At 41.2% G+C, this 27996-nt stretch overlaps 1 protein-coding gene across 4 annotated transcripts; it reads left to right on the top strand.

Moving 5' to 3' along the window:
- Nucleotides 1-30: 30 nt before the first annotated feature.
- cgnb (cingulin b) lies at nt 31-25758 on the top strand. Of its 4 annotated transcripts, XM_042222648.1 has the most exons (22): nt 31-1924; nt 5746-6005; nt 6141-7301; nt 7397-7485; nt 7669-7738; nt 13837-13934; nt 14039-14171; nt 14257-14469; nt 16623-16771; nt 17109-17135; nt 17615-17735; nt 18011-18223; nt 18444-18542; nt 19169-19426; nt 19501-19671; nt 21071-21232; nt 21475-21564; nt 21683-21766; nt 21849-21967; nt 22132-22240; nt 23095-23258; nt 23408-25758. In XM_042222648.1, exons 3-22 carry the CDS (start codon nt 6171-6173, stop codon nt 23505-23507), a joined length of 3600 nt encoding a protein of 1199 aa, XP_042078582.1. In that variant the 5' UTR covers nt 31-1924; nt 5746-6005; nt 6141-6170; the 3' UTR covers nt 23508-25758. The 4 variants fall into 4 exon arrangements, with proteins under 4 accessions (XP_042078582.1, XP_005927647.1, XP_005927649.1 ...); XM_005927585.3 differs by lacking the exon at nt 5746-6005 and having other exon boundaries at nt 23408-25756; XM_005927586.3 differs by lacking the exons at nt 31-1924; nt 5746-6005 and adding an exon at nt 1965-2475.
- The last annotated feature ends 2238 nt before the right edge of the window (nt 25759-27996 follow it).

Raw genomic sequence — 27996 nt, 5'->3', positions numbered from 1 at the left:
GTTAAGCCTTTATTAATGGATGAATAACTCATTCGTAATACTATTGTGACTCAAAAACACTTTTAATGTCTAATTTACTAATTTGCAAGTATTCTGAAAAATAGCAATAATGAAATCAGATTCCTTAAAATATTTTTCTCCTTTAATTAGTCCAAGTTAGAACCAATTACTACATTCTTAAAAAGGGAAATGTTTAAAGAAAATGATCTTAATATTTGAAATAATTAGCTTTATACAGTTTTCATAGGACTGTGCAGTCCCCTGAAAAACTGTACTACATTTGGCAGCATTAATTAAATAACATCATTCTTTTCTTTTTCAGCCATTCTATTGTAGATTTGCTGGTGTGCCCAGTTTAGGTTGAACACATTTGGCTGTAGAATATTTTGGTATACAGAAGGGTACTCTGTGGCTGCAAAGCAAGCCCAAAACATCACACCTCCAGCACTATGCTTGACAGTTGGTAGGAGGTAGTTGTGCTGATATGCTGTGAATTATGGCCAAACATCTACTTTAAACTCATCTGTCCAAAGGACATTGTTCCACAAGTCTTGCAGTCTGTTCCGATCCATCTTTGCAAACCTAAGTTGTTGCTTTTTGCCTTTCTTCTGGCAACCCTTCCAAAAAAATTCATAGTTGTTCAGTCTTTTTTTTTTTTTTTTTTTTTTAATTGTACTATCATGTCATTTAACATTCTAACCGAGGCCCTGGGGTTTTTATTGTCCTGGATTTCTTGGTCTGACCATGGGTTAAATTTGCTGGCACATCCGCTCGTGGGAAGACTGGCAGCTGTCCTGAATGTTTTGCACTTGTGAATAATCTTAGTGCAGAACAATGGACTTAAAATTGTATGGCGATGGCCTTATAACCCTGATGGGCAGAAACATTGGCTTCTCTAAGACCATTGTTGATGTCTCTACTCAGCATTATGCTAACACATCTGAACAGTGTTTATGTATTACACTTGCTGTTGATCAGTTAAGCACATTTGATTAGCGGCACCTGGCTGCTACTTAACCACTTCATGAAAGCAGCGTACTTTTTACAGACCTGTACCTGCAGGAGTTCAGATGCAATAACATTTATTATAATATTAATGTACATTATGAAGGAGCTTTAAAAAATAAAATAGAACCAAAATTATTAACTGAAGCATTTGCTTCATACAGTTACCCTTGTTCTAAAACCAGTTTTTCTAACCAGGAACAATAAAATATATAGAAGCTACATTTCTTAATCATATCTCAGTTTTATATTTTCCCACTTTGACCATTTGTGTAGCTTTTACATGGTCGTCTAAAATGAACAATGTTAATTATCACAACTATTCAGCATTTTACTGTTCCATATTGGCAGATACACATTTATTTTGAACCTGTTTAACATCCTGCATTCAGACCGTGTCATTCTCTCCAGATAACCCCTGGATACATTTTGCAAGTAGAGTTTAAGGATCTTTAAGAAAACAGACATCAAAGGATGGAGTTGCATCGTGTAAAAACTTTGATAGTGAGCTGTATTGGAGATGCTATATTAACATATTGAAATACCACCAACTCAAACGCCATTTTCAGCATGATTAAGAGATTATTTACCGTAAGACCTATGCATGGATGAAATGGGTCACACTCGATGTAGTGTATTAACCCCTGATGTGACTGAGCCCAGGCAGCAGGCTCCTCCCCCTCGGTCTTCCTCCCAACTAATGAAGGCGGCACTGAGGCGGGACGCTCACTATCGGATGTTCTGGCAACAGGTTGTACTGGTAGCAGGGGATAGTTACCCCTATGTTATCGGTTCACTGAGTAGCACCTTCTCATCCCACCAGCGTTGTTCAGCGCTGCTGCTGCTGCTTCTTGAAGGACTGTCAAATGCAAGATCCGTAAGTGAGGAGGATCATTCAGCATAAGGCTCATTTTTACAGGTGCAGTAAAATCTATGTGTTTGTCGTTGTTTTTTATTTTTTTATTTTTAAAAAATTAAACCAAATGTGAATGAGATCTGTTTTGCTGATGAGGCATTTTACAACATTTGGGTTTGCGCAGATGGACACCTGTGGCTTTGTGATTGGATTTGGCAGCCGCCCTCTCGTGTTCGGCTTTTCCTGTTCTTGATAATGAGCTAAACAAAACAAAAAAAAACCCCAAAACAAAGCCTTTTATTGTATGCTGTCAAGCGTTTTTGTTTGTTGGGTTTCTTTTAGGGGGGTTTTATGCTCTGTGTGCGCTCACAGCGCTGATGCGCAGGCTATAATCGGATCCTTCGGCGCTGCGTAAAGAGGATATGAGAGATTATTATGGCAGGTAAAAGCTACAAATAGGCTGCGACGACGTCTCGCTGGGAGGCAGGTGCGTCGGTTGTTTATCTTGTTGCTCCGCTCGTGGTCCCAGTGGCTCGTGGAAAAGGGAGAGAGAGGGAGGGGAAAAAACACAAGACTGTGGTTTCGACGCGCACCGATACTGACTGACCGGAAAGGTGGGTGTGACGCAATTAATCCACGAGTACACAGGTGCTTGGGTTCTATTTAATGGTTAAACTTCAAAACGATTATTTGTCGTATGAGTCAAGGTTTGTGAATTAAGTGTGCCGTGGAAATACAAAGCAGCCTTTGTAGCGCTTGGAGTAGACGGACGTGGCGGAAAAGTGGGATAAGCCTCATGACAGCTCACTAAAGTTTACAAGCTGTTCTAAAATCGAGTGTTTACTTGATTTTTGTCTTAAAATAAATTGCCCCAGAAATAGTCCTGACCTCAAATTTATGCTCCAAGCTCATTTTGAGGTGTTTGCATAAACATGCGCCTTTAACGAGGGAATATTATTACCATGTTGTTGCTATTTTAGACCACAGAACTGCCCCTTTCGTCTCCCAACACACAGCCCCAAAACTAGTTCTTCTCCTGTAGATAGTTTGATGTTTTTTGGCATCAAATTATTATTTTTCTCTTAGTGTAATCGTTTTAATTTGTGCGATTTTTACATAGGCTAGTTGTATAATGTAAATTATTTATTACAAGTTATCACCCACACAAAGCCATCCATGTGTGAATCGAGAAATACTGAGAAGATATTGCAAAACTATCAGAATAAAATCATAATGTGTTTTTTTTTGTTGTTGTTGGTGTGGTGGGGCTGGAGTGTTTTTAGGATTTGAATATCTCAGGGATGTCAGCTTACATCATAGCCCAGACTGGAGAAACTCTCCGTATCTCTCTGTTTCCTCCATGATAAATGTGTAAAACAGCAGAAAAGGGTCTGGTAGCTCATTGCAGACTCTTCTGTATTTATAATAAATATTTTTTTTTGTCTATAATAGAAAGTTTCTATAGTAGATATTGGAAAACAGGAAGTGTCATTTAATTGTTTATCTATTGTGCAACTATTTGGTGTTGTAATAATGGCAAAAAGGGAGGCCTTTATCATAGAAAAAGCTGTAAAATTAATGAAACTACAGTTAAAAGTTCAAAATCTATCCCTTTCTTCACATTCTCCAAAGCCGTCCACTGGGCTGGATTGGAGTCTCTGCTGGGCCAATCCTGGATTCCGAGCCTTATGTTTGACACCCCTGCTCTATAATATTATTTGGTGTACTTGGATATGTGTTTGGACTGCAGATGGTGGCTGAATCCGATACAAGACGTCTTTTGTCTGATGAATTGCAGGAATAAAGAAAGAAGCTGGAATTTTAATGTGCAGAGATTTCAGATTTCAGCCACGTCACCAAACTGTTGCATCAAAACTCGTCTCCTTAACATACTTGTGAACAAAAGAAACTGTGGAATAAAAATGAAGCTGATTGGGGTGCAGGAACAGCACCGGAGGAAAATTAGAAGAGTCGGCCGAGTGAGGAGAAAGGGACCAGAGATGGCTGATTGGCCAGTTTGGTGGCATTCCTGTGTCTGTTGACACAGCCAATCCTTGTGCATGAGAGAAACAGAGAGAGTATGAGAGGAGGTGAACCAGTTGTCGCCAAACAGTTCTCAGCTACTGGCTGGTTAACAACAGCTGTACAACAACTGAGCCTTTGTGTGAAGCCGAAATAGCCAAGAGAACATAAATACACCTGAGAGATTTCAGTGTGAGGACTGAGCGCCTGGGCAATAATACAATAGGCATCTTCCCTTTAAAAAAAAAAAAAAAGCAAGCACAGATTTTGCTCAGGCATAGGCCATTGTTTTGACACACAACATGGTCTGAAAAACTGGTTGCTTGATGTTTGATTTATCTCGCCCCATATTCCCCACTTTGTCTAACAGTTTTTCCGCATGTGTAGGCTTTATTGTTGATGCTGTCCTCAATTTCTTTTAACCTGTTCTTATTATACAAATGCAAACCACGCGCAATGCTGAAAGGGAACGTCCGGAATCCTGAGAATGGTTTTAAGGGAAGCCAGAGTCCCTTTGATCTGCTAATCTAACCTCACTGGCGGTCGAGGTCCTGCGTGTTACACTGTAGCCAGCAGTCAAGGACGGTTACATTTTAATCAAAACGAGAGGACAAATGGGATGATGGTGAGATAAAATTAACGTTAGGAGCACCTAAATACATGCAGGAGAAGGCAGAGAAGGGTTTTAATATGATCACATGCAATTTCATCTTTTTTGCTTGCAATGAGAGTGAGAGGAGCGATGCTTATTCACTCGACTACAACCAGATGGGGAATGCACAGCAGGTGGATGTGTGTATGCACAACCTTGCATATTAAAGTAAACAGTCTATGCCTGAGTGGCTCTGCTCTGAAGTTTGGTGGCAGGAGAGGGGGAGCCCATTCCTCGCATAGCCCCTTGTGTTTTATGCTCTGCGGAGCCTGGACAAAGGGAGGAGTATTCACCTTCTCATGGCGTTCATCGCCGAGGTCATTTGAGCTCATCAGACTGTAAAAGGTGGACTTGGTTAGGCTGTGCTCTTAATATTATGGCTGACTGAGTCACTTAAATTTAGTCTTTAAACCCAAAGTCGAGCTGCAATTCCAACCATCCTGAGCGCTGCGATGGATCTCTTTGTCAAGTTTGTAATATACACATTATCTTTGGTTTGACATTGAAAATAAGTTTCTGCAGTCATTTAGTGTTGCACTTCTATAAATTAAAGGTTGTAGCCCTGCAGCAGGTGGTGGTGTACCCCCTTTCGTGCTGTGACAGCTGCCATAGGCTCCAGCCCAACCACAACTCTGAATTAGAGAAGTGGAAGAAGGATGAATAGACTCATATAAAGCTGAAAGACTCTCAAAAACAGCTTCTGTTAAAGCATGCACTTTCTCATATTGAATCAAATATCATCCTTTTGTTTGACCCTCACTGATATTCCTCTCAAATACGAAGAGGGTGGCAGAATTTTTAACTTCCAAACCAGGATTCATTTCTCCTTCTAGAAAGTTTCTTCAGATGTGCAGAACCATTACAATAACTCGCAGACAGACATTCATAGAGACTTAATGGTTAAAACTGGTGGATTAGATCTTTAACTTGATATTAAAACTTGTGTTTTAAATAAATTGTAGTGCTAACTGACAGTGGGGTTGAGTAGGTCCTTGTTCCACCTTTTTTTCTAAGTTTTAAATTAAAATAAGTCATTAAGATGTTGCATTGCACTCATAATCTGAATTGGAATCAACTGAATGACCCTCTTTTTGTATCTTGTTTGTCTTGTTAACATTTGTACAGAGTGTGACTGTATAAATAAGAGGCTATAAACCTCCAGGTGTCTCATACAGAATGCCTCATGCAGTTTTTTTCCTTCTCACAATAGACACACCCTCTGGAAAAAAGTAGGCCTCGACCTGTACAAAGAGGTGCTGAGTGCCCCAGTGGCATATTTGGCATGGCACGAATACAATACAGTTCTTGCTGAGAAGGAATTCAACTTGTAGAGCAGCAAGAGAAGATGATAGTTTCATCAAGATATACGCGCAATGTGATATTTTTGCCCAGTCATAATGACTCCACCTGGGAAGAAGCAGGCAGTGTACACATCAACAAGAAAACAGACAATGAGAATTTAATCTTCTGGTGTGTGAGAAAGATTTTAAAAATGGCGTCAGCAGTTAGTCTTCCGTGTTCATGCAAAAATAAATGTCCTTGTTACTTGTTCCACTGAATCACCTGATTTGCATTCCTGCTTTTTTTTACCCCTTGTTTGCTCAGGCTGCTTGCACCAAAAACCAGGAAGTGAGCATGAGTAGCCTGTCTGCTGACAGGAAGATGCCGGTGGATCATGGCGTTCAGATACGCTTCATCAAAGACCTCCATGACACAGGCGGCGTTTATCCTGATAAATCCAGGGGAAACAACAGTGCGGCGACTCCTTCCAACAAATATGGTGTGGCAGTGAGGGTTCAGGGTATCTCTGGGCAGCCTTACGTGGTCCTGAAGGATGGAGAGAAAGGCGACTCATACGGAGTTCAGTTAAAAACCCCCACCTCCAGCTCGGGGACACCGTCACCGTACAACAGCCTTCCAAAAATTAATAAAGTTCCGAAAGAATTCTTAAATCCCTACACACCTGCTGATAACTCATCACAGTCCCCTGTTTCCCCAGCAGAGGAGGAGGATGGGGAAATTTTTGGGAGCCCTCTCAAAAGACCTCCAGGGGATGGTCAAGCAGGGACACAGGGCGAGGAGGAGAATGGGATGGGCAGAGAAAAACAGGTAGAGAAGCCGAAAGCTGAATATCTACTCAAAGCGACACCTAGTGAAACAGAGAAAAACACAGACTGGACAAGTAAAGGAACATATAACGAAGCAGGACTTAAACCTGTCAAATTTAACCCCGTGGGACCCAGAGGGGTAAACCAAACTGGCTCTGGTTTCACCGGCTCTTTGGGGAGGTACAGTGATAAGAAACCAAATCCAAATTCTTTGTCACAGTCATTCCCCGAACCTCCAGCATCAACTGACGAGGAGCCTGTCCCTGTAATCGACACCAACTCCCTGGCTCCCATCAACAAGCTCATCAGTAAGTTCAACAGTGGAACACCGGGTAGCGCCCAACAGACCAGAGGGCGCTCTGGAGCGAGGCAGCGGCTCGGATTTGAAGAGCGAAAAAGGTCCACAAGTCTTGACGCTCGAAAAGTTGTTGAGCCAGAAGTTTCCCTCCCCTCTCCAACACCGAATCCCTACACTTCACCCCAGTTTACCTCCTCCAGCATTGAGATCAAGATCCAGGCTACTCCAGCAAGTAGCAGCCTCGGAAAGAGCCCTCGATCTGTTGCCAAGGTGACCGCTTTCGAGGCTCCCAAGTCAAATTTCAAGATACCAGAGAAGTTTAATGCCAAGAGCACGCCTCCAACTATAGCAAAAAAGCCTGTAAGTAATAATGGTGCAGAGCCTGAGCTCTTAGCAAGAATTGAGCTGTTTGTTTTGGGTTTATTTTCTCATCTTAACTGATTCTCTCTTTGAAGGAGACACTTCCTAGAAGTCAAAGTGCAGAGATCATGGGTGGGGGAGATACTCCAATCAAGCAAACTAGCTTCAACATCCTGAAAAACAGGTAATTAAAACTACATGATACATTTAAAAAATGCTCTACTTCTATTGCTTATGTGGCTTGTTTTAACAGATCGTTCATTTAACTGTGTCATATTGTATTAAAAAATAAGGTGTAGCTCTCTAAATTAGCGAAAGGCCACAGGTAAACTTTTTTCATTCTCTGTGTCTGATGTTTCCTTTGTAGCATCGGTGACAGTGAAGGATTCCTTAAACCAAAAGTCAGCCCCATTGCTGAAACAACCGGCAGCTTAAAGGTATGACACAGCCTGGGTTATCTAACCACAGAGAGTATAAACTATATGGACTATGGACATGGCCACAGGTGTATAAAATCATGCAGTTTGCCTTTACAAACATTTGTGAAAGAACGGGTCATTCTAAACACTCAGTGAATAATAGTGTGCTGCTGTTATAGGATATCACCACTGCACCATTGCAACAACTCAGTTTGTGAAATCTCTTCCCTCCTGGATATTCCACGATCAGCTGTGGGTGGCGTTACTAAATGAGGCTCATTGTCATAGGCGATTTGTTTTGACCGCTCTCTTGTGTTCATGCTAGCTAAAATGATTTAGCTTCATGGCCTTTGTGGGATTTTAAAATTGTAAAAAGAAAAAGAGATTTTGCAAAGTCCATCAGTTAGGTTTGAAGTGGTGAGAGGGAGGTCAGGCGGGAGTCTCTCTGGACTGTGATCTTCACAGTCAACACTGTGATGTGTAGAGAAAGTATAAAGGAGGTGGAGGTATGCACTGGAGAGAAGAGGAATGAAAGTCAAGTCAGGATAGATGGGTGTGAATCAGATGGAGATAGATGGAAAGGAGAAGATGCAAAAAGCAGAGGCAGTGAAGGTGGATGAGTTTCAACACCTTGATCAACCATGCAAACGTACAGCGCAGAAGAGAGGTGATGATGAGAGTGCAGGCAGGGTGGAGTGTGGAGATGAGTGTCAGGGGTAATTTGTGATGGAAGGATAGCTTCAAGAGCAGCAGATAAAGATGCTAAGAATTTTACTTTGAGTGATCCATATATATGAGATTATAAATGAGTGTATCAACGAGACAGATGGTTTGGACATGTGATGCTGAATATTTTGGGGAAAAGATGCTGAAGATGGAGCTGCCAGGCAGGAGGAAAAGGGGACATCAAAGAGAAGATTCATGGATGTAGTGAAGATGAACATGCAGAGGGTTGGTGTGACAGAATAGGATGGTAGGGTTAGCATAAGATGATCCACTCCTAAAGGAGTGACTCCTAAAGGGAGCAGTCAGAAGAAGAAGAAGTAGGCCTTTCCTTTTATTCTAGTAATTTTTAACAGTAATCATGATAACATGAGTCAGAAAAGCAGTTACATGCTGGAGACACCCATGAACGCATTGTTTGCACTCAGTAAAATACGACACATCTTTCTACCATCCATAGTGTTCTCATATTCATATTTCACGAACACGATGAAGTGAAACTCAAGAAATCCAACCACGTCAACAACACTTGAATGCTTGGATAATGTTTTTATGTTTACATCGAGGTGCCAGCAGTATTTTGTGGTTTTGTTTTGGGGATGTCTAACCTACATCTCAGAAAAAGTCAATTATCTTAATGCTGAAAGTATAAAAAGACATTATTCACATATATAATTAAAGGGAATTTATTTAGCTTTTAGTGTAGATGCAGCATGTTGGTTAGACAAATTGTCATCTCTGGGACGGGAGCTGTTTCTCCCTTCATCTTGCAGTGAAGCTAGCAGATGGTTGGCAGCCTGAAGTTTCTGTTTCATTCATCTTGTCTCCTCGATCCTCTTTTGGCAGGCCAAAAAACTTGAAAAGGAGCAGGCTGACTATTCCTCTCCCCGTCTTGGTGCCATGTTTGCTGCTTTGCGCTTCTTGTTACGCCTTATTGAAACAGATTGTTCCACACTTATGAGAACACACACGCTTCCTCCTTTAAATTAGCATCTTTTTGAATAAATCTGCATACAGAAATGATTCCTTTGTGGCCTTACCTTCTCATATTACATGTCCTTGATTATGTATGATCCCTTGTTATGTACTTCTCATTGTGCTTGTGACCATGGCTGCCTGTGAATTATTTTGCCCATCTTGTCTCTTGGCAACGATGCACCTGCAGAGGAAAGCTCAGTGTGGTGAGAGCGCAGTCATTGAGAGGCATCAATAATTGAGTTGGAGTGGAACCCTGCACCAGCTCGGGGTTGGCTCGCTGGATGGGACAGAGCCTCCTCTGAGGGGTCTCGTTGTAAAAAAATATCCTTTTATTGTGACGTTAACCACACTGTCCACTTTAGTATATTGCTGTGGCTTTAGTGGCTTATTCTTCTTAGCAGAAGTCATCTCGGGCTCTTCAGCAGCTACTGAAAAATCCACAAACGGCATCAAGCCGTAGGATGAAAGAGTCTCCTTTTTTTTTTTTCCAAGGCTATTTATTCTCCAGCTCTGCCTTTAAAGCAAAGTGCTGCTTTTGTCTGTATCAAACCTCAACATAAGATCAGAGCAGGGATACATGATTGTGTTTCCAGAGGGAGATCTTTTTGATGCAACCAGTGTCCAGGTTAAAACTGACTAATAATTAGCCTTAATAATTAGAAGTTTGTATTTTGAGCTGTATTGACTTTGTGACACTTCACTGTCAGCACCCTCGTGTCTGTGGCTTTCTCAAAGTGCTTGCGCTGTGTTTTGAGTGTTTTACTGTGGTGTTACCAGTTAATGCTTGTTAAAGGGAAACTTGTTGAGATTATACACTGACACCCTTTCGTCTGTGTTGGCTTACTCGAGTCTAACATTGCTAATGTATGCTTGCTTGTTTGCGTACAGTGTGAAAACTGTTGTCTGTTTGTTGACACACAAAGGTCACATTCACATGTTGTGACCTGCTAAACTGATGAGTGAAGATTAGATTTTATTTACATTTCTAGAGAATTTTACTTCATACTGACAGACCACGTTCAATGAAAAAGGTGAAACTACTTGTCTTTGAGGTAACTAAGTTAACAAAGCCCCTGCTACAGATTGCAATGGTAACCCGCAATCAGGATTAGCTTTTTGGTCTGATCACTCAAGCCGCTAGCTTTGTCCACATGTCTTTTGTAGTGTAAACATTCATGTGCCCTGATGCTTTGCCATCACGGACGTAACAGGAAGATACACTCAGCAGCCACTTCATTATTAACACCTGTTCAGCCAGTCACATGTCAGCAACTCTGTGCATTTAGGCATGCAGACATGTTCAAGACGACCTGCTGAAATTCAAGCTGAGGATAAGAATGAGTAAGAAAGGTGGTTTAAGTGACTTTGAGCTTGGCGAGGTTGCTGTTTGGCGTATTTCAGAAACTGCTCATCTGCTGGGATTTCTCCACACATGTCTCGGGTTTACAGAGAAAGAAAGAAAATATCCAGTGAGCTGCAGTTCTCTGTGTGAAAATATCTTGTTGATGCCACAGGTCATAGGAGAATGGACAGCCTGTTTCAAGCACATATCAGTGCAACAGTAACTCAAATAACCATTTGTTGCAACTAAGGTATGCACAGAAGATCATCTCTGAATATACCAAACATGAAGATGTGCTACTGCAGCAGAATACCACACCAGGTGCCACTCCTGTTAGACAGGAGCAGAAAACTGAGGCAACAATTCACCAAAACTGGACAACAATAGAGAAAAGAATGTTGCCTGGTCTGATTTCTGCTGGTAAGGTCAGAGTTTGGCATAAGCCAGCTCGTGCTGAGTGTGTAATGGTGTGGAAAATTTTGTTGGCAGACTTTGAGGCCCTTAGTGCCTGCTGAGCATAATTTAAACACCACAGTGTAATGAGTATTGTTGTTGACCATGCCTTCATGACCACACTGTGCCATCTTTTGATGGTTGCTTCCAGCACGTCACATCTCAAACTGTTTTCTTGAATATCACAGTGAGTGCACTGTACTCAAATGGCCTCCACAGTCACCAGATCTCAATCGAATACAGCACATTTGTGATGGAACGGGAGACTCGTATCATGGAAGTGAAGCAAGAAAATCTGCAGCAACTGTGTGATGTTATCACATCAATATGATAAGTCTCTGAGGAATGTTTCCGGCACCTTGTTGAATCAGCGCCATGAAGAATTAAGGCAGCAAAAATAAAAACATACAGTGAGTGCACTGTACTCAATGCAGGATGTGTTTATCCATTTCGTCATCTGCCCTTTTTTGAATCACAAATTCATTTTTTATGTCAACAGCTCGAATAGCCCGAACCTCCCAAACTTGCTCTTAAACACTTTCTTTCCTTTGCTGATGTTGAAATTACGAATGAATCGTTTCAACCCACAACATTAAAATAAATACAGGTCATTACATAAGAAAAAGCTGTGTAAGTACCAGCTGTAATTCTTAAAGGTTTCAAATCTGAAAAGAGAAAAATCTTTTTCTTCTACGTTGATACTTCCTGTGTTTTAGAGTCCAGAAGAATGATCTGGTCATTTAGGCAAGAAATGTATCAAGTGTGAGAAGAAAGTCTTTCTTTCTTTTACTATTATTTAACTAAATATGAACCGTTCGCTCTTTCGACCTTTCTACAATCACAGGACTACAACCTCTCAGAGGCTGAATGCCAGCTGTGAATACTGATGTGCAGTTGCATTTGAATGTTTTCAGGGACGTGAGCATTAGGACAACATCTGGCTTTCAATAATTTCTTTTTTTTTTAAAAGAAGTATTTTTTGCAAATTTGTCACACTTGCATGTTTCAGATCATTTGACACATAATATTATACAAAGATAAACCAAGTAAAAACAAAATATGTTTATATAAATGTTGATTTCACTTACTTAAGGAGAAGAGTTATCCAAGCCTACCTGGCCCTGTGTGATGTAATTGTAACTGTAATAATTTTGGCCCACTACTCTTGTTTTAATTCGGCCACACTGGAGGTTTTCGAGCATGAACATCCAGCAGTTCTTTAGATGTTGTTGTGGGTTCTTGTGTGGCCTCCTGTATAAGTCATCAATACACTTTTGTAATAATTTTAATAGGCCAGTCGCTCCTGTGAAGGTTCAGCACTGTGCTTTTTCTCTCTTTCCTCCATTTGTAGGTAACGGCTCTCACCGTGGTTCACTGGAGTCACAAAGCTTTAAAAATGGCTTTGTGAGCCTTTCCAAACTGATAGATGTCACTGACTTTGTTTCTCAGCTGTTTCTTTAGATCGTGGATTTGTTGCTTTTTCGGATCTTGTAAACTACTTGATTTTGTCAGGCAGGGTCTCTTTAAGTGATTCCTTGATTCAACAGGTCTGGCAGTAATCAGACCTGGGTGTGACATGTGAAACTGGACTCAGTTTTCCCCAAAAATTTATTAATTCATGATTTAACAAGTGAGGCAATTACTTTTTTTTTTTAAACGGGGCATCATTCAAAATCTCCATTTTGCTTTTACTCAGGTTAGCTTAACATAAATATTAAGATTTATCTACCACATCTTTAGGAACAAAAACGAGAAATTGGTAGATAAGTTTTATTCTATTTAGTGTTCTGAACTAAATGCAGGGTTAACATTATACATACCTCCAACACTGCTAAACTTTTGAACTGTGGACCCAGCAAGAAAGGCTCTTTTTTTTAAAAAATTGTTAATACACATCATTATACAGCTGATGCAATTCATACTGAGTGCTCAGAAGAGCTTACACTTATTCCCTTATTATTTTATCCTCTTTTAATTATCTTTTTGTGAGGATAGAGAGCAATGTCCCAGAACGGGATTATCTACAGTCTGTCCTGCGGGGGACGAGAAGAAAGTGAAAACAAAATATATCTTCATAATCAATGATAAGTAACAGAAATGTGAAAGAGTCCCCCGAGGAGCAGAACCGTCCGTGATCCTCGCTTTGTCTCTTTCTTCTCCGTGTGTGCGTCCTTGTAATGAGTGTGTAGGAGGATAAGAGGAGTTTCATGGGCAGGCAGGCTGCGCTTATTCCCCCTTTTTCACTGAGGAGGAGGCCTTTCCGAACGGCAGAGCGGTGTGGGCGAAGAGCGAGCTTTTTGCTGCTTCTCCGGCTCTTTTTTCCCCCTGCAGCCTGTCAGAACGAGCTGCTTCTGTGGGGAGAGCGTCTGTGTTGACGATATCTGAGCGCACTGGCAGGGCTTGTTCTCCCAAAGATTTTCTGACTGTCAGAAACTAGGGCAAAGAATCCAAGCCAGGGGTTTTCTTTCAAAGGTTAAGATAATACAGAGTGCATAATGCATTGCGAGGCCGAAAGTGGCACTAGCTCCAGCCTTCCTCTTTGTGTTTGTCCCTTTGCTGTTTTCTCCTCGTCTTACCTTTTAGTCTCTTCTTCTCCTTGTGTGTGTTTCATTTTCTGCAGAAGGAAGGATCTGATGGAAGCCTCAAAACAGGAAATCTTGAGGAACTTCAGGAGCAAATCAAACGCCTCAAAAAAGAACTGCAGCAAGCCCAGGAAGAGTAAGTGTGTGTGGTTTTAAAACAAAGCTCCAACTTTTTGCTTCTGTGCTGTTTTGGAGCATATTCTCACTGTTGCACTGACTGCGTGTGTGCGTGTGTTTCAGACTGGCCGAGGAGCGTATCGCCAGAGAAATCGCAGAATCACGTCTGCACATGCTGGAAGATCAGCTAGCTGAGCTTCAGGAAGAACTGAGGAGGGTTTCCGAAAACTCATCTCATTCAGACTCGATGCAGACGGTCAGGACGCTGCACAGTTACGCATGCACAAACAAACTCACCATTGCACCCACCTGAATGTGCCTTTTTTTTTTCCTCTCTGCAGGATGTGGCCGCTCTGCAGGCCCAGCTGGCTGAGGCCACCATGCTGCGCCAGCGTCTAGAAGATACGCTACGCCAGCGAGAGCGGGAGTTGACAGCCCTGAAGGGGGCACTAAAGGAGGAGGTGGAGTGCCACGACAAAGAGATGGAGAGTCTGAGGGAGCAGTACAGCCAGGATATGGAGGACCTGAGAAAAACCATGGAGCAGTTCACACAGGTGGATGCCTCTGTTGTTTATACGCAGATACGACGTCACAAAATATAGAAGCTGGAGCTCTGCTTTTTCCAAACTGATCTTCTGAAGTGCACTCCTCACAAAAAAAATACACATTACACCATTTTCTTTTCCAACAAATCTTAAAATGAAATTCCTTTAGAAGATTACTCTACAGATGTCAGACTTGTTTTAGTTGCGAAAACAATTAACACTGAAACTAGAGATGAAAGCAATTAAAACTCTGCAGCTGAGAGTCATCAGGGGCTGTCTTTAAAAAATAAATCATAAATTTGTCAGGAAATACTGGAGCTGTTTGATGTGTGGTCTGTGATCTCTGCATGATTATCAGCGTCCTTAGAAATACGTCTAAATTAAGACTTTTCCATCACCAGCTGTATGATTTTTGGCTGAATTTCTTGAGTGTAGTCTGACCTGACAAGCTCTGGAAGAGAGATTTTATTTTGGTCAGTTAAAAACTAGAAACAAAGAGTTAATGACACACTTGTAAGTGCCAATTTAAGAACAATAGGTTAACTATTAACTGTTTAAGCATTCCCCTTTTATCACAAAGTCAACCTTCTTCACAACGATAGATGCTTCAGGCAATAAACTCTGACTGTGATGGAAACAAAAAAAACATGTGCACTCGCTTTATCAATGAGCAAAATCAGCACATTTCCGTCTGTACTTTCATAGTGAAAAATATGAAACAGTGTCCTTTTTTTATTTCTATTTCATTTCTACTTTGATCTTCCTTGTGATGCTGCTTCAGTGTCACACCAAGAGACTACAGATTACAAGATAATTTGCCTCTTCCTCCCTTGAGCCCTCTGTGCCAGGTCCAGGCAATATCTGTTATAAAAATGGAGCAAGTGCCTTTATGGGGGGGGAGAGAGGGACGTGCCCCACTACTGGAGCTGCCTACAGTGGATCTAACATTTGTTGTCTTTGATTATCTGAAGGTTCAAGCTTGGCAGGCTGTCATTGAGAGTTTTTAGAGGACGATTAATAAAATCACTTTTCTTTAGTTAATGTATGACTAAAAATAGGCAGTTTGCTAATAACAACTAAGAGATTTACTGTTTTACATAATTCTCCCGCTCGTTTCGGATCCATACGACGAGGGTTAGCATTTGGGCCGTGTTGACAAAGAAGGAAATAAACTCTCTGGTTACAGGAAAACCTGCAATGCAGCAATCACAGTGAAAGTTTCTCTGTTTCCGATCACTGAGTGGATTTTTTTTTTCTTGTGACATCACAGTCATACGCAATTTCTTGGTACAATTGTCTTGGGAGAACAATCAGGTTATGCCTGTCAGGTAGTTTGTGTCCTGCATGAATTATTAAGGTGATGTTAACTTGTGCTTTGATGTTTTATCTGCCCCTCATTCACCCAGGCTTTATCTTGCTATTCGGTTTAATGCAGTCAGTGTTCAAACCAGGAGTCAGGGTATCACAAGGTCAGACTGAGCTTGGTGTGCAGAGTTAAAGAAAGAGAATTTTACTGCTTGTGATTGCAGAGTGAAACTTTTCTAGCTGAATTTTTGGTAAAGTTTCTGTTTCCACCAGCCGACTGTTTCTGGGGTGCTGCGGGGTGTGGTGAAGAGGAAATCTGAAGAATATATGTATATACAGAAATAGATCATTATGCAGATTTAGGGGAAAGTTGCAGCAGTGTCAGAATAAAAAAGTGTAACAGACAGCCGGAGAGCAGGAAGTAAGCAGACAAAGCTGGCAGTTGCTTTTGATGAGGTGATTGATTTGGCGAGCGGAGGATTAAAGCGGTTGAATCGCTGTTTACACCGACTGCACAGTACCGACCGTACAGCACCCTGTCATGTTTACCTGATATATTACGGTGATATTTCTTATGTAGTATTCTTCAGACGTGGGATGCTTGTTGATGAAGGTGCGAGCTGAAAGATCTGTTGTTTTCTTTTTGTTTTTTTTCTAATCCTGCGGGCTGAACATTTGTCAGAAAAAAAAATTAAAAGAAAATGTGATAGATTTGAGTGCGTTAGCTCCTTTTGAATCACTGTGCTTTAACGTGTCACGATAATGAGGAGGAAATGAATGTGAGGACCAAAAGCATTTTAAACGCTCACTTTCACTTCTCTAAAATGAAATTCTGTGTGCGTTTCCGTGCGCCTCAGTCTCAGGAGCAGATCGAAGAGGAGAGGGAGAGGGTGAACGCCTCCGTGTTGACACTAGAGCAAGAGCTGGAGAGCTGGAGAGATCAGGGAGAGCAGTGGAAGACGGAGCTGGAGGCCACCACGCAGGAGCTGCAAACGACCAAAGAGGAGTTAGTATCACAAGTCCTGCATCTTCTTTAACATAAATGCATATATGATCGATCACCTCAGTGAACAGCAACAAAGACATATTTGTAAACCTATTAGAAAGCATGAATATGCATGCTGGTGGAACATGTTTCAGCTTTGGTCATGCATCAGAAACACTCTGTCACTGTCACATTTCGTATTTCAAATGGGGAACTGGTTCAAATCATCTGCATTGCTCACTGAAAACTTTACAACATCCTGTGAAAAGAGCTCTCTATGCCTCAGTCTAATAATATTATATTTCTCCAGAGTTATTTTTAATGCCTGCCATGTTTCACTTGGCTTTTCATTTGGCAGGAACGAGGCGAACCCCAGCAGCCAAACGTGAGAGAGAAAATTAGTCTTGCTATGTTTGGTTTGAGTAGTGTAGATTTAGCCTGGTTTCAATGAAAACTTGAGATCCACTCCCTGAAATTCACCTGTAAGGCTCCCATCAGAGTGGATTCTGTATCTGATGATGTCTGATTCGATCATTAGATCAGTGAACCCAACTTTACTAAACAACTTTCCCCTGCTCATCCTCACTATCCTCATAATTTTTCTGTTTGCTGATGAAATTCTTCTTCCTTTAAATAAATAAATAAGCAAATGATGAATTGCAGTTTCGTGTGCAATCTTAGAATCTGAGAGTTTTGTGGTTGTGGTGATTTCATAGTAACTTTTACTCCCTTGTGCTTTGTTTGTTGCTTGCAGTTGCTGTTTTTGTGCAGCGTTTTACCCGAGCTGTGTGCATATGTGTATTTCATTTATTTATTTTTTTAATGGCCTTGCTGTTTATAAAGTGACTCTCTTTCTTTTCATAGCTTGCAAAAATCTCATTTGGAAAAGGAAGACTTGGAGGGTGAGCTAAAGGATCTTCAGGATTCATTGCTTGCCAAGAAGAAACAAACGTCTGCGTCTGATGATAACCGTTCTTTAGCAGAGGTAATTCAGCAAAGATTATGCTCAGTGTGTGGGTGAAATGCAGGAGCTCATCTCCTTTGTTTTACAGTATGTTTTACTCCCTCTTTTTTTTCCTTTAATGTGTCGCAGCAGCAGTGTGGATGTGGGCTTTTGCTCTTTTTCTTTAAATTTTCCTACAGACAGACATACTCACACTCATATGCCTCTTATTAATACATTATTTTGCACCCTGGCACATTCCTCTCACTCACTCACTCGCTCACACACATTATCCATCTCTGATTGCCCGTCCCTAGGAGCTTCGGTGTTGCCATAACGACCTGAAGAGGGCTCGCACCGATCTGGACAAACAAAGAGGTCAGCTGGACGAGAAAATCGAGGCACTTCAAGCTCTGAAGAAGGCGAGCGGAGAGAAAGAGGCCGCGCTTCAGTCCGAGATCAGCAAGTTGAAGGAGCAATTTCAGAAAGACAAGACTGAGCTGGAAAAGGCACTCGAGAAGGCAAAGGAGGTGAAGCATCATCTGGATTGTAGAAACGAAGCAAGAGTCTTACAGCATAAAATTAAGGAATCCTGCACCATTTGATGTTTAAAAATAATGCAGATATGGAAGTTTCTCTTTAGATTTTAAAAAATAACAGGAAAAGTGTAGGCATAATGAGCATGTTCGACACAGAAAATAAAGCTTCAGTTTCTGTCTTCTCTCTGCTTTGATGCACTCCTGTCTACAGTCGTCAGCTGGTGCAGGAAGTACTGTGGTGGACCACGGCAACAACAACCTGGAGCTCCAAGAGACAAACAGTCGCCTGAGGGAAAGGCTGGCCCGCATGGTACTGCTCAAAAAGCGGCTACACTCCACAGCTGTACACACAAGCAAAATTATGTAAACACATATACTGCACAAGAACAAAAGAAGTGTCCTCCCACACAGACACTATATTCAACCAAGTGATGTGAAAAGAATTGCACTAAAAAAAAAATCCCCTTTAAGCACATAAGGCTTAGAAATCCCTCTGGGATAAATTTGCTTAAGATGAGCATTGTGGATTGTGCTGTATGTTGACTGGAACAGCTGTGTATTCCAGCTGTTTAAAGAGCTGTAATCTGTGTGTGGAGCAGTCTTTCACAAATCTGTAGACAGAATCAGTGCACAGCAGTTTATCAAATATGCAGACAAACTGGACTTTTTGTGCAGTCGTCACGTTAATGCTTCAAGTGCAGAACTTCGATTTTAATTCTGCTTTAAATATGAAAGCTTTTTATTATTTGTCATTCTCCTTGTTTTGTATGCCAACCAAATTTAATAACTTATTACATGCCCAAATTATAAATTAAACACAAGGATTTATTCCTTTTTTTGGCCCAGTGCAAGTCTTGACTTGTAATACAGTTTATTTGAGTAATAAAAAGACAATTTAGTCTATCTGCTGTGTTCATAGCTTGATATGCTCCCCAGACAAAGCTTCACTCCAGCATCCCTCGGAGCCCGGAGGACGAGGATGCCGTGGAAGCCCTGGAGGATGAGAACCGCTCCCTGAAGTCTCAGCTGGAGGAGGCCAAGAGAGGAGCCGCCCGCCTGAGCAAGGAGAGGGACGAGCTGGTCCGACGGTTGGAGGACCGAGACATGGAGAGGGAGGCGCTGAGGAGGGGCAAAAGCGAACTGGAGGAGCAGAAGAGGCAGCTGGATCGGGCGGTTGAAAAGCTTAACAAAGAGGTGTGAAAGAGTTATGGATGGACAGATGGAGATGTCATTTTCTCGAGTCTTTCTTAATTCTGTCTCACTCTCAGGTGGAGCTGATGATGGGAGATTCTCGTCACTCTGTAACCAACCTGCAGATACAGTTTGATGAATACAGGGAACGCTCGAGGAAGGACCTGCTGGAGGCGCAGCGCAGCAGTAAGGACAGGCTGGCCGAGCTGCAGAGGGCTCAGACCAACCTGAAGACCCAGCAAGAAGAGGTGAGGAAAGATGGCTCTAGAAATGTACAGGGTGGTAGCTTCAACTGCTGCTTAACTGACACAGTAGAGGTGGGCAGATCGCTGCTATTGCTATCAGATAGATACTTTCTATCCTCTAAGTTCAGTATGTAGCAAATTATCTAGGAAATTATTGTTTGGAAATGAAAACATACACCTCAGACATTCACTATAAAAAATGTCTCAACCTTTTCCTGTTGACTGTTACTATTTGATTTGAAACCTACAGCACATTTAAACAACAGAAGTTGACCTAAAGTTCTTTACAGACACATTTACATTTCAAGTCTCCAAAGATTTCAGTTTCAAACGATGATTAAAAGCTGAAAGGTCTCTTTTGTTGCGTTAACTAATTATTGTGGAAAGTAAAAATCATAGTGATTTAAACCAATGATTCATCTGATAAATCACAACACACTGCTCTCTCCTACATGAGCCGCCTTAATTGGTTAAAAGTATCGGCATCTGTGTCGCTATCGGTTTTGGCAATAACCTGTATAACCCTGTATTTATTTGGTATTGGATTAATACCAAAATTTACAGTATGACACGGAACTGTGACACATGTGTAAGCAAGTAACAACGAAAGAGCTGGATTCCATCGTCTCATTGGTGGATGTGAATCTTCCCTCCCTCCAACTGGTTGATATTTTTCACGTGTTTTATTCAAACAAGTCTTGTATACACATTTTAATCTATTTAAACCTATTTGCCTCTCAGCATCCCTGCCTGACTGTCTGTCTGTCTGTTTCTGAGTGTGGACATTCAGTAATAGTAACACAGACACATTTTTGAGTCAGTTGTCTGCTTCTATGTGAGGTTATACTGCAGTTCAAATTAAAACCATCACAGTTTCAAGTCTTTCAGCTAGCACTCACACTTTAAAGCTGCCTTAAAACCCTGCCTTAGTGGATTTTTTCATCAAATATTGACTGCTATTTGTCTTCAGTTTTCTTAGCCAGCCTATTTATCTCCAACTTTATAGCAGCAAGTGAGTCCAGCAGTAGCAACAATCCCACTGCGGTTTCTCCAAGAACTGCATAGTCCAGTTTTAGTGTCTAATATGTTTTTGCTGAAGAGTCGCAATTACTTATATGGGGCATAAAATAGATCAAAGAATTTGGAGGAAAAAATGTGGTGAGATACTGAAGCTGTTGAAACTTTAAATAGAAATTTATGGAAACATCACATTCGCAGAAGGTACATTTAAGTTTCTCACAGTGAAGAAGTGCGGATTCTAAAATGAGCAGCCATGCCCATTAAACTTTGAGGTAAGCCTGGAGGGAGTTATGAAGGCAAAAAAAAACCAGAGAGAAAGGGGAAAGAAAAAATCCATGAAAATAGAAAATTTCATAAATAATACTTTGTATCTTTTATCCAGGTTTCTCGTCTGAAGAAGGAGCTGCTGACGTGCAGTGAGGAGAGAGACAGCGCTCAGCTGGAGAGAGACCTGCTCAACAACCGCCTCAAACACTTGGAGAGCGAGTTCGAAGCAGAAAAGAGCACGCACACTGACCGTGCCCGGGAGGTCAGAGGTCTGGAGGTAAGGCTTCAAGGTCAAAGGTTATAACCCCGGAGTTATGGAGGGGATTAAGGGGTGAGTCAAAAAAATGGAGATCAAGTGTTACAAGTGGTTTGGGAGTCATGCACGGGATGTCGAGGTGTCAAGTGAAATGTGAATATGCATCACTACACATTTACTTACGTGTGTGTGTGTGTGTGTGTGTGTGTGTGTGTGTGTGTGTGTGTGTGTGTGTGTGTGTGTGTGTGTGTGTGTGTTCACAGGATAAAATTAAAACCCTGGAGATCGAGCTGGATGAGGAGAAGAGTAATGTGGAGCTTTTGAACGATCGCATTAGCAGAAGCCGAGATCAGGTGCGACATACATTTGAATACACATGCAAATAAGCAGGAGACATTTCACTGTAATATATATTTCATAACTTAACCTGCTCACTTTATCTACATATGATTATGGGGGTTTTTTTCTCAGGTTGACCAGCTTCGTTCAGAGCTCATGCAGGAGCGTTCAGCCAGACATGACCTGGAAATGGACAAGAGTGCACTGGAGAGACAGGTGCGCACGTACACAGATCTTTAAAATGGCTTCTTACAAAATATGTGGCTTGCTAGTTGTCACACTGTCACTCTGCTTGCAGATGAAGGAACTAAAGTCTCGTGTGGCAGACATGGAGGGACAGCCTCGACCCTTGGCTGGAATCACACTTCTAGAAACCAAAATTCAAGAGTTAGAGGAGAAACTACACAGTGAAGAAAGGTATGACTAAACAGGTCATTTTTGAGCACTATTAATGACGTTCACTATGCAATCACTAAAACACTTGAGAAGGAGAATAAATGTTTTTAACTGCCAATGCATACAGAATAAAAATTTTAAAATGTCAAAGAATGACGTGGTTCATTCTGAATTTCCACGTGCAGAGAGAAGGCCACTATCCAAGCTTCTCAGAGGCGGACGGAGAGAAAGCTGAAGGAGCTAAACGTCACATTAGACCAGGAGAGGAGCCAGCACGTTGAGCAGAGAGATCAGGTAAATATGAGGATTTGCATGCTCATTGGCTTTAGTGTTTGCTTTCTTTTTTGCTTTTTGCTCTGATACTCAAACGGGATATAACCATTTAAAGAAACAGATTCACATTTTGGGTTTCTTGCTAAAGGTTGCATGAGAAGATGAGATTTAACCACCTAAAATGGGTTTAACGGTGGTTAGTTTAGCAGAAGGAGCTGATACCAAACCACCTGTGACTTTTTTCCACACTTCAGGTTTTGATTTTAATAAATAAACAGGAAATTGAACAGTATGTTAATCAGAGACCATTTAAGATCTGTTAGTGGGGATTTTATGACTTTCTAGCTAGTTATTTTCCAATAGTCTCTTTACTAAGCTTCCTTAAAAAGATGGTAGCCTAATAATTCCATCCTGTATATGTAAGCGCTCACCAAACCTTACAAATAAGTTAAAAATATTAAACTTTTTGAGTTTTCTTGTGTGAAATATACTTTTTAAGTTTTCAAACTCTGACTTTGTACTATTTTACCAACTTAATAACTGTGTAAGAATTATCCAGAGATAAAGTTTGAAGTATGCCTTCTGCTTAACCGCTGCTTCAGTTTAAACAGTATTTAATTGCTTCCTTACATCATCACTAATCTCATCTGCACACCTCCCGACCCAAACCCAACCTCACTCGGGTGCTAAAATGCTCCCTGACCTCCCGTCTCTCATCCCGCCTATACGTTACCTCAGCCTTCATAGCTGTTGTCACTCCCTTACGAACCCACACATCCAGTGATGCTGATGCCTTTAACCCCCAGCCCTACTCCTTCCTTGCATCACCTCCTCTGTCCCCCTTTAACCCCCGTCCTCTCCCTCTCCATCCCCAGTTGACGCTGCGCGTGAAAGCCTTGAAGCGTCAAGTCGACGAGAGCGAGTTAGAGGTGGAGCGCTTGGAGGGAGTCCGCCGTAAAGTTCTCAGGGACTTGGAAGAGCAGCGGGAGCTGCAGGAAGCACTGCAGGCCAAAGTGACAACGCTGGAGAGTGAATTAAAGTAGGCCTTCTCCTTCGTCACTATGAAATAATGTGGATTTCTACATGACTCGTGTGTATAAATGCTCTTTGCACTAGGTGGCACTGTGTAGTAACCAGCTGAACAGTTAGTCAGTCTGAATGGATTTTCTGTTGCTTTCTTTCTCTCAGGCGGAAGTCGCAGCAGGCACATCGCTCGACTCTGTCCTCCTCTGCTTTAAGCTCTGAGGACGAGGACGGTTTCTATGACAGCAAAATCTCCTCTGAATGAGAGTCCTGAACAAGAGCGACCCACACACCTCTAACTGCTAAATGACAGTGACTACTAGCATGACAAGACCACAAAACTTTTTTACTCTTGAGCATAAACACATTTTCTTGTATGAGGTTCGACTTGTCCCAAAGTTATGTTTCCCTTGTGTCTTTTCAACTTCAAGCTTTAAACCTGCTGTGTTGCTGAGCTTTCCAACACTGTGCAGAAAGATTATCTGAAAATTTCATGTCGCCAGCACATTCTCAAAATGTCAACAAACCACTGAAGCTGTGTCTGAAACCAAATCCAGAACACAGCTTGTGTAACTGGAGTTTTGCCATCAGCGGGTCATTTGTCGGCTGTCAAACGACAGCGAGATGACAGCAACGCAAAAGGACGGCATAACAAAACAAAAGGGAGCACGACAAGTCAGAACAGCATCAAACAACAGCATCAAACCGCAAGATGTTTGAATTGAAACGGCGTGACGTGGCCATAATTTTGGCACATAACGAGCCTCGTATGTGCACAGAAATGTATTCAAGTCCTCAGTTTTGTGAAGTCATTTGCGCCTCTCAGTTGGTTTTATTTTCAGTTCGGCGGTCCAGTCCAGAGGCGGGCGGCCGTGATCATTACACTGCATTTTTGAGCCTTCCGATGTGATTACGATCACGCCAGTGCTGCCACGTTTTATCATTCGCGATCTTTCGTTTCTCTTTTACATCGAGAAGAATTTACAGCTGCTGCAGATTTCTACTTACTGTGCTTCAGCTTGTGTTCTCAAGAAACTTCTTTACTGTGTTTCTACAATAATTACTGTTTATTACAGCGCTAGTATCTGACATTGTGGTACTGTTTATGTTCCCATCGTACGGTAGATGTGTAGTTTCATATCACAAACCAAGAAACAAAAAGGCTTTGTTTGCTTCTGCATGTTAAGTTACTTCTTGTCAGTGTTTGAAGCTCTTAGTGTTTCTTTGTGTATCCAAAGTGATGTAATGTTTCGTTTTTTGTTTTACTTTGAATGTGACTATTACAGGCAACTTAATCTGAGCCTTCATTTTTACACTGGATAGCCGAGCATACCTGAAGACAATCAAGTACACATACAGCACTTTGTAGCTTCAAAGATTAAACTTTTCCCCGTGATGCTTTTCTACTCCACCCATCGTATTTCTCATGCGGTTTCATGTGCATGTCTTCACTCAGATGCCTTAAAAACGAGACCCATATTTTTATTTTAATTGCCGCATGTGTTCTGTTTATAAGCTGCTGCTGTAATGATTTAAATAGTGTTTTATATATGCTTGCCTTTGCTTGTGTCTTCCTCTATTCGTTCCCTGTTGGAAGAGAAGCAGATTTCTTTTTTTTGCACCAGGTTGTTCTAAATGTTGCTTTTAGTCTCCTAAAAATATTTTATTGGTGTTGTTTATAACACGTTAAACATGTTACCTTTGTGACACATTTGTTTCTACTGGGGTAATTCAGTAACAATGGTGTTAAAGTTGAGATGAGTTTATTAAGCTGACATATGGCACAAAACTTTGTAAGGTTCCCAACCTTTTGTGTACAATAAAATAAAGAATATGAACCTTGCTGCTTTTATTTCATAATCTAAATCTTCTACACTCTACCTATTGCATATTTTTACTGCAATGATTTCAAAAGCCTGTAAACTCTGCAGGTAAAATGTTAAAAGAAAAGATACCGGAGGCATTTTAAACATTTATTACAGACATTAATTAGAAAGATGCAGAAAATACGTCGGAGAAACATGCTAGAAAGATTTGTATTCAAATTGTAATTTGGGACAATGTGTTTGAGAGTTAAAAGATATGGCATAGCCTTTTTAAGTGGTAAAACAATAATTAGGTGCTCATAGACTTCCTGCTATCATTCCCCTTAGTCCTTTGGTTCTGCATAAGCTCTGATGAAGAGAAAATACAGACTTGATCTTGTTTTTTCTAAAATAGTATCAGGTGGACATCATCCAGAAATACTCTGTGTAGTATAAACTATTCTTTGTGATACCATCACCAAGGAACAAGGAAATATGAAAATATGGCACTAAAACAAAACTGCCAGAAGATATTTTGAGTGAACAGAATCAGGCTGCTGGAGCCTGATAATATTCTAGGATTTACAAAAACAACAAAAAACGAGTGAAACATCATAAATGGAGATCCAGCATATAAGGCAAATACAAGAAAGCTGCCTAATAGAGTTCCAGCTGTGTTGAAGAATAACGGTGGCCATACCAATGATTGACTTTCAAGCTCTTTGGAATTGTACAGACCCTGTAATTGCTTTAAGTAGTCTTTGGGAATATTTCTCCAGACTTCTTGAAGGACATTCAAAGCTCTTCTTTGGATGTTGGCTGCTTAGACCAGTTATTGGCAATTATGCTTGTAATTTGACATAGCTCAGAATTTTCTTCAGCAGCCACACTTCCACTGAGACCATTTCTGATTAGGCTTCAACAGACAGTAGATGGATCAACTGAAGGCCCAGATGTATCTCTTAGATTCTGTGTCAGGTCTTTGCTTTTCCTATTTCAAGATATGACTGATAATTGTTCATCAGCTGTAGATATTTTTTAGGCGTGCGTCTTTTGTCCCCTGCTTTTCAATGTATTCATGCTTTTAAGGACACACTGCAGACAATGCAGATATATACCAAGGTTTTACCTAACAGCTGTTTGGGAATGACCTTGAAAAATCCAATGAGATATGAGATGAGAAACAGAGATGATTCAAGACTTTTGCACAGTACTCCATATGAATATATTAGTACATCTTCAGGCCTTTAGCATTAGAAACCTCATAATACACATTTATGTTTACATTTTTTATATGCTATAATTTCTGCTGTGCTGTGTGAGGCATACTAAAGTAAGGCTTTATTGTGATTTATCTCTGTCATTTCCTCCTGAAAGGAAGTCGAGAGTTAAGGAGACACCAGCACACTACTCACACTACTAAACCATATTTATGAAAGCTGGCTGGTTGGTACCAGACTGCACTAAATGCTATTAATGTTTCATTGTTTAAACCAAACTAAGAAGCAGTGTGGACAGTTCTTCATACCCGTGTGTGCTGCATATGGGAGGAGTTAACTTCCCTACCAATAAAATGTTCCTCATTCCAAGAGAGCCACAAAATTAACCAGTTATGTAAATTTATATACAGTATCAAACATGGTAATGATGCTTATAAATTAGGATGAATTGTTTGTAAGAGACACTTGATTGTTTTCAGTGTATCAGGTATCAGTGAAACCTTGGGAAAAGTTCAAAACTTTGTCCAGCACAGCGGTAAAGGAAACACGAATTTAAATGTAAATATTTCAGGTTCAAAGGCACAGGCAGAGACTCACAGGTGAAGTAATGTCATTCTGGAACTTTGCACTTACAACGGAAACAGGAATACAAGATCAAGGCTTGCCGCTGGCCCGCTGTTCTCTCTGCAAAGCAGGTTTTAGACCACTTCCTCTTCCTCCCCAGTGAAGCAGGTCTGATGTTTAATCAATGGGGCATCAAAACATTCCCTCACTAACAATTACAGAATAAAAGTGGATGAACTGGCTTGTACAGGACACCTCAGCCTGTTCTCACTCCCGAGGCATAATACACTGACGATTTGTCAAATCCGGAGGAGTTCCTGAGGAACGCGAAAGGTGACCTTCCGCGTTCTTATGCTACGCATGGGTTACGGATGAAATCCAGCAGAATGAGCTCCCGCGGTAATACTCAAGTGTTTTCTGATTTAAGTAAAACGAACATACATATGTAGATTCATTCCAAACGGTTCTCCTGTTTCCTCATTATTACACAATGACTACCATCGTCTTGCAGCCGAAATCAAGACCAGCAATGCTTTGGTGGGCCTGTGTTAAGTGTAGTCTCAGTTTCCTGTTCTTCGCTAACAGGAGGGGCACCCGGTGTGGTCTTCTGCTGCTGTAGACCATCCGCTCTTCAGAAATGCTCTTCTGCATACCTTAGTTGTAACAAGTGGTATTTGTGTTACTCTCGCCTTCATATCAGGTTGAAGCAGCCTGGCCATTCTCCCATGACCTCTGGCATCAAAGACATTTTCACCCAGAGAACTAACTCCAGCTCACTCAGTGTTTTCTCTTTTTCTGAACATTCAGTGAAAACTCCAGAAATGGTTGTGTGTGAAAATCCCAGTAGATCAGCAAGTTCTAAGATACTGAGGTGAGCCAGGGAGCCCAGCTGGCACCAACAATCATGCCAAGTCATTTAAATCACCTTTCTTCCTCATTCTGATGCTAGCTTTGAACTTCAGCGGGTCGTCTTAGCCATATCTACGTGTCTAAATGCACTGAGTTGCTGCCGTGTGGTTGGCTAATTGGATATTTGTGTTAAACAAAAGTTGAACAGTTGAACAGGTGTACCTAATGAGGTGGCCGGTGAGTGTAGAAGTCAGGGAGTTTGAGAGAACATTCACATTCTTGTTTAAACTTGAGGGGGTGATTATTTCACAAGAAG

This window comes from Haplochromis burtoni, unplaced genomic scaffold (assembly GCF_018398535.1).
Source record: "Haplochromis burtoni strain Fernald_Lab_line unplaced genomic scaffold, NCSU_Asbu1 Contig_90, whole genome shotgun sequence".
Taxonomy (NCBI): domain Eukaryota; kingdom Metazoa; phylum Chordata; class Actinopteri; order Cichliformes; family Cichlidae; genus Haplochromis; species Haplochromis burtoni.
The sequence above is the reverse complement of the archived record's forward strand: the minus strand, read 5'-3'. Positions and strand labels throughout refer to the sequence as shown.